At 47.2% G+C, this 7500-nt stretch overlaps 1 protein-coding gene across 1 annotated transcript in view; it reads left to right on the top strand.

Moving 5' to 3' along the window:
• Window positions 1-3281: 3281 nt before the first annotated feature.
• Window positions 3282-7500, top strand: part of Klhl38 (kelch like family member 38) — an 11035-nt gene continuing 6816 nt past the window's right edge. Inside the window, exons 1-2 of the mRNA XM_021184291.2 lie at window positions 3282-3492; window positions 4110-5460. Of these exons, the coding sequence (XP_021039950.1) occupies window positions 4111-5460 (1350 nt within the window). The 5' untranslated portion in view covers window positions 3282-3492; window position 4110. The remainder of the gene's footprint in view (window positions 3493-4109; window positions 5461-7500) is intronic.

Below are 7500 nucleotides of genomic sequence, written 5' to 3'. Positions count from 1 at the left end.
AAGACAAAATGATGTATGAGCAAGTTGGCTGAGATTACTCGTGGGTGGGGAAGACGTTTGGGGTTGGATTCTCTCTCTCTCTCTCTCTCTCTCTCTCTGTGTGTGTGTGTGTGTGTGTGTGTGTGTGTGTGTGTGTTTGCTATATGTTAAGCAGCTAAACTCTGTGTCTTTTCCTAAATTCTATTTGGCCAAACCAAAAGAATAGAACCTGCTTTTTTCTAAGGGTTAGAAACTAAAAGACTGGCTGAAGCTAGTCAGACACTTACCCATGACCAGGCTCATTCAAACTCTTGATAGGCCTGGTTCTGGAAGGCCTAACTAAGTAGAAGGTGAAGGAGAAATCCAAGCAGCCTTCCAGGGGCCAGTGCTAAGCTAATTCACTCTGCCCTTTGACCTCAGAATATCCTTGGCTTGCTCACCGGCTGGAAGAACCGTGATAGAGGTGGCATTCAAACTCCCCCAAAAGTTGTTTTCCCTTTGTTCCTAGCTCCCGAAGACCAAGGCTATGTCCTCAGCCCACACTCATCTTTCACTCTATTATCCAAAGCAATTATTTGATTTTTTCAGCTCATTATATTATTAACATTTTTTGATTCAGGTGAGGGCTCACATTGCCATCTACACACACTGCAAGTGGTAACCCTGGTACTTCTACAAAGCAGATGAGACCCTGTGGTGGTTTGAATATGCTTGACCCAGGGAGTGGCACTATCTAGAAGTGTGGCCTTGTTGGAAGATATATGGCCTTGTTGGAAGAAGTGGTGTCACTATGGGGGTAGGCTTTGAGAGTTTCCTCCTAGCAGCCCGGATGCCAGTCTTCTGTTTGCTATTGGAACAAGATATAGAACTCTCAGCTCTGCCTGCATCATGCCCTCCTAGGCACTGCCATGCTGCCACCTTGATGATAATGGACTGAGCCTCTGAACCTGTAAGCCAGCCCCAATTAAATGTTGTCCTTCATAAGAGTTGCCTTGGTCAGACCCCCATGAGGCTCCCATCTTCTCCGTTCTCCATTATGCCTCTGTTCTCCTCAGTTCAGGAACTTAACATAACCCACCCACTAGATGTTACACCCTGCACTGGACTCTGGGAAGACGGCAAGAGAACAAGCCTTCTGGATTCAGAGACTCCACACTGACAGGAGAGGCACAGTGGGCCAGCAGACATGTATAAGGTCTGAGGCACAGCCTCTGTCCCAAGGTACAGAGGTTGTGAGAGCAGGGCAGAGGTGACGAAGAGCAGAGAAGACTTTCAGAGAAGTTGGCACATGGACCACATGTGGAAGGATGAGTGGGGACGGTGCAACAGAAGATGGACCAAGGGAAGATGCACATAAAAGCACAGAGTAGAGAACGGAGGGTCATCGGGCCCCTTTCAGAGATGTAACTGCTCACCCGTGTCCTCAGCATGCCACAGAAGCCCAGGAATGGCCAGCATCCCTGATCCCTTTGTCACAGGCTCTCTGCTGCCACCTACTTCTGCCTTTAGACTCCCGGACCTAATGCCATGCTTTGGGTATCCGTTTTGTCTATGAGCTGCTGAATTCTTTGGGGGTATGACCTATCACTATGAGTGAGAATACTCCTTCCACCCTGCCCCAAGTACCTTAGAAGCCAAGTCAGTCCTAACTCCCCAGTGGGAATACTAACACATATATGTGCATGGACTTATAAGCTGTCTGATGAAGCAAGTATAAAAATATGCAAGTGGGAGGTGTGTTTCTGGGAAGAGTCAGGAGACCAACCAGCCTCCTCCTAGGAAACACTCTTGACATGGGAGCCAGTGGAGGTGTGACATGGAGCCTGGCAAGTCCTGCCTTGTCTTCCCAGAGGTTACTCTGTGCCAACAAGGTGGAGGTAGTAACAGTGGAGAGACTAGAAACAAGGACTGTCACAAAAGCCTGAGCAATGTGGGAAGAGGAAGCCAGGCCTTTATGCAGCTCACTCGTGACTAGAGCAATCATGGACAGCAGTGCCCAGATGAGTGACACATGCTTGTCCCGCCCCCAGCCCTTCTGGTGATCCAATGCTCATCACTGTGAGCCTGACCGCCTCTGCCATTGCCTTCTTCACCCCCACCAGTATTTCCCTTCTCTCCTTTCTTCTGGTCCTCCTACTCCTCCTCTTCTTTCCACCCTCTTTCCCTCTATAGTACCTTTTCTTCCTCCTCTTCCTCCTCATTCTTTCTCCCTCCCTCTCCTCCTTCCTCTATCCCCTCCTTTCTCCTCAACTTCTTCCTTCCATCCCTCTCTGTCTCCCTCCACCTTGCCTTCTCTTCCTCCTTCTCCCTCCTTCTTCAGTCTTTCTTTCCTCTCCATTTTATCTTTCTCATCTTCTCTTCCTCTTCCCTCCCTCCTTCTTGCTTTCTCTTTCCCTTCCTTCTTTCTCCATCCTTCCCTTCCCTCCTCTTCACTCTCCTCTACCCCTTCTGATCCTCTCTTCTTCCTCCTCCTTCTTTCTCCTCATCCCATTCTCCACTGTTCTCTTTCCCCCTGGATCACTGTGCCTTGCCCCTTGCATCTAACTCACTTCTGTCTGGTGAGAGGAAACAGAAAAGGAAGCCTGCGTGTAAGAGAGCCCAGCTGAAGAGCAGTTAGCAGGTATCCAGAAGGGGCAGGTGGCAGGGAGAGTCAATGGTTGTTATAAGTCAGAATACACGAATAGGGAGGGAGGGAGGGAGGGAGGGAGGGAGGGAGGGAGGGGAGACAGACAGACAGACATGGGGACAGAATGCCTGATTAGAGTCAGGACTTTCACAAGACTAACTACAGATTACTAAAAATATTTAAGAAGTAAGCAAGCAAGCAAAAAACAAGCAAAAAGAGCCTTTCCTCTGGGCTCCTTTGCCTTGGGAGCCTAAAAGGGAAACTGGAGCCCTCACAGAAGTCCTCTCAGGCAGGAGGTACTGCATGGATGTCCCCTGAAGAGCACCCAGGGCTCTGTCCACTCTCTGCCCCTCCCATGAGCACCTGCTACCTCGACTGTGACCCAGAGCTGCCCTCAATGATTCTGCACAGGTCATAGCAACCTGTTTACAGACATCTAGAGTTCCCAGGCACTCTTAGGACAAGGAACTCGGGATGTGTCCAAATGGGCAGCAAAGCCTTAGTCAGAGAACGTGTTCCTCTCTTTCTATTTATACTGATGTAAACACTCGCCAAGGAAACAAGGCATGTGGGCATGCGCAGCCCTGCAGGCCCTCGGGTGGCTGCAAAAGGCAACTGGAAAGTCACATGTCATAACATTGGAAAGTACATATGCGGCTATTCTTAGCCTTGGAATGTATACACTGTCTGCCTGCCCGGCAGCTCTTGTACAGAGCTCTAGAAACTGTGAAAGTGCCTGCAGCATAAACAAACCCAGAACTCTCCGAGGACAGAGAATTTGCCAACGGAAAGGCCCGGGCTTTATGGTTTTATCCCAAGCCTAAGGTAGAAATCTTGAGAGGACAAGACAGACTCAGCATCAGTGGATGTCACTGCAGCAAAACAAGGTAAGTGTCCCTCATATGTCACTTCTCAGCAGGCAGACAGCCAGTGTCACCAATAAACCACAGAAGTGTTTGGTCTTTGTTCTCTATTAATTGCATCTTTAAAATAAAAACCAAGAGCACAAAGTCTTCTATCTAGATCTTGCAGCAGCCCACTGTGACCCCATTACTTCTGTGACCAGATGACCACACCCTCGAATACTAGCCTTGGTGAGCAACTAACCCTCAGAAAGATTCCTAGATGAATTACCTGGCAAATCTGATGAGAATCTGGACAAAAGCGTACCTTTCTTATCAAAGGCATGGACTAGTCTCGTGTCAGGCTAATATGTGAGTCCCTGACTATTCACTTTGGTTGGAAGATGCCTGTGCGTAGCTGGAGATGCTGTGTGTCTTTTATCTCTGAAGATAATAGCAGCCTGAAGTAGATCACTCTGTGGTCTAGGGTGAGGGTGGTTTCCTCTTGGATGTACAATGTGGTCTACTGTTCATGATTCCACTGTCTTGGTAAATAGATAGTGGTGAAAGAGACTTGGAGCCCCCACAGCTAACCCTTCCAGTGTACTCTGTGAGAAAGCCTTGATTTTGCTTCCGTCTGAAGTGTCCCTTTTTCTTTGTAGGATGGATGAGGAGTTACCAGATGGGGTTGTCTTCAAAGACCACAGCTTCTCCTCTGACTTGTTAAGACAGCTCAATGGCTTAAGACAAAGCAAGATCCTGACTGATGTGAGCATCTGCTCTGGGGCCTGGGAGGTCCCTTGTCATCGCAGTGTGCTGGCCTCCAGCAGCCCCTACTTCAAGGCCATGTTCTGCAGCCACTTCCGGGAGAGCAGAGAGGCCAAAGTGCAGTTGAAAGGCATCAGTTCCACAACTCTGGAGCAGGTCATCACGTATGTGTATACGGGAGAGGTCCATATCTCAGCTGCCAACGTCCTTCCACTGATGGAGGCTGCTGCCATGCTGCAGTATCCCCGGGTGTTTGAGGCCTGCTCCTCATACCTCCAGAGCCAGCTGGCCCCCAGCAACTGCCTGGGCCTGGTCAGACTTGCAGAAATATTAAGCTGTGACAGCCTTAAGAAGAAAGCAAAGGAGGTGGCCCTGACTTACTTCCCAGAGGTGGCAGCGTCAGCTGACCTGAAGGAGCTCTGTGCCATGGAGCTGAGGGACTACCTGGGAGATGACAGGCTCTGTGGTGAGGAGGAAAAGGTGTTCGAGGCCCTCATGGCTTGGGTGAAGCATGACCTCCAAGCCCGGTGGAGGCACATGCAGGAACTGCTGCAGCAGGTCCGCCTGCAGTACATCCACCCAGCCTTCTTCCATCACTTCATTGCCAATGATACCCTCCTCCAGTCCTCACCTGCTTGCCAGGCCATCCTGGAGATGGCCAGGAAGCAGATCTTCTCTTTGTATGGTCCCAGTGCCCAGGATTGTAAACTCCTATGGCGCATGCCCCCAAGGAGCTCCTACCAAGACTTCCTTCTCCTCCTTGGGGGACGGAAGGACAACCAGCAGACCACCAGGGATGTCTTGCTTTACAGTGGACAGACTGGCCAGTGGCAGAGCCTAGCCAAGCTTCCCATACGGTTGTACAAGGCCTCAGCTGTCACCTTGCACCGAAGCGTCTACGTGCTCGGGGGCATGGCTGTCAGCGAGGGGAAGAGTCTCATTAGCTGTGGCGTGTATATCTTTTCTCTGAAACTCAACCAGTGGAGGGTGGGGGAGCCCATGCTGGCAGCCCGCTACTCCCACAGAAGCACCGCCCACAGGAACTTCATCTTCTCCATTGGGGGTACTGGAGAAGGGCAGGAGCTTCTGGGGTCCATGGAGAGGTATGACAGCATCCGTGACGTCTGGGAGAGCATGGCCAGCATGCCAGTGGCTGTGCTCCACCCTGCCGTAGCAGTGAAGGACCAAAGGCTCTATCTTTTTGGGGGTGAGGACATCATGCAGAATCCTGTGCGCCTTATCCAGGTAATCCGTTAGTCCTTCTCATCATGTTAGCACCAAGTGTGTTTGCACACACATGCACATATGTATATAATACATATATAAATAAACACGCCTAATATAATGGCATATACATATATATATATATGCACACATATACATGTGTGTCTTTAGTCTTGTGAGCAAGCATTCACATCCATGTATATAGCAACATGAACATGCACACATATACATATATGCACATATAGAATTATATACAGATATACTCAGTCACATGCAATATACATATATATAGTATATACATACAAGCATGTATATGTGTGCATGAATTCAGTCATGTGTATATTCATTCACTTGGACATATATAGCAAATAGCATAAATATACATACATACACACTACAATTACATGACATACTCATATATGCATTTATACATATATAATGGCATACATATGCAGACATATACATACATGCAGACATAATGACAAGCATATGCACACATACATATGCACGTACATATTCATGGGTATACATGTGCACACATATTGTGTATATATATATATATATATATATGCCTGCATTATGTATGTATACACTTATGTGTACATGCATTCATATGCATTTATATAACAGTGCATATATATGCCCAGATGTCATAAATATGTATGTGTATACATGCATTCTTGCATACTTATATACATAGACATATCTTTACACACGTGTATGTTTACATGTAGGCATTTGTGTGTACATCCATATAATTATTTTTATCATGACATGCACATGTGCATGTATACACCTCTGTGAATGCAGACACAAAATGGAATATACACATTTGTACATATGAGCATATATATGCCCCTTTGTGCATATATATGAACATGTGTGCACATAAATGCATACATATGTAGACATATGTGCACATATGAGAACAAATACATATGTGTGTGTATACACATACTCACATAGGCACACATCCAGAATGCACACATACATGCACACATTCATCTTTTGCAGAGAATGAAGAAAAGGAACTTTTCAGTGTTGTAATTTTAGGAATTCTTAGTGTGAGTGAGACGAATGCACCCCCATCCACATACAGCTTGTTTTCACTTGAAGGAAAAATTACCTAGAAGTTCAGGCTGAAACAAATTAGGCAAAGTCCTTTTGGATGTGAGTGCTTCCCCTAACCCATATCAGTAAGTCTTCACAAAAAGACTCCAAAGCTACTCCACCCTCACCAACAAATCCCCTGGAACCTGACCTCGGGTCTGCTGAATCCAAGTCTCTTAGCCTGGGATCTAGCATCTGTGTTTACAAAAGTCTCCAGGAGGCTCTGAAGCATGGCTGGGCATGGGAACTTAAATGACAGGAGGAATTCACTTCACTTAGACAATCGCTGAGAAGTGTTTGATAAAGGCTCCCATCAGAAGATCAAGTGTTGTCCAGCTTCATGCAAGCTTCTAACGATTGTTCCGAAATGGTAAGCTTCTCTTCCCATACAGAAGACCCCAAGGGTCTGTTCATCCATGTGCGTCATATTGAATATTGCCCACTGAAAAGGCTCTGGAGACCTGGGAGGAAACAGAAAATTACATTTAACCTTCAAGGAGTTTACAAACCAGTTGTGATTCAGAATTTGAAGACACAAGTGCTCTGAGAGCTGGGGCAGTATCCTGAGTGGGAGGGACCTGAGGGAATGACACAGAGTACGAGGGTCCAGAGGACTTTGAAGAGAACTCTGTGTTTGGCTTAAGCTGATTTGAGCAATGAAGCAGAGGAGGAGAGCTGACAGATAAGAAAGATGAAAGATGAGGAGGGGTGGGGGGTGGGGGGAGTCCAAGTGGATGCTGAGATGCATTGAAGAGAGGTCCAGACTGTGAGCAAAGAGCTTCTAACAGCAGAAGTCAGGCTTATCTGCAGAGGGAGGGAGTGATCCTGGATAAAGGTCCTTTGTATAAAAGCCCAGAAAGAAGAAAGAAAGAAAGAAAGAAAGAAAGAAAGAAAGAAAGAAAGAAAGAAAGAAAGAAAGAAAGAAGAAGGAAGGAAGGAAGGAAGGAAGGA

Source organism: Mus caroli, chromosome 15 (assembly GCF_900094665.2).
Source record: "Mus caroli chromosome 15, CAROLI_EIJ_v1.1, whole genome shotgun sequence".
Lineage (NCBI taxonomy): Eukaryota > Metazoa > Chordata > Mammalia > Rodentia > Muridae > Mus > Mus caroli.
Note: the sequence above shows the minus strand (reverse complement) of the source record. Positions and strands in the feature narration are given on the sequence as shown.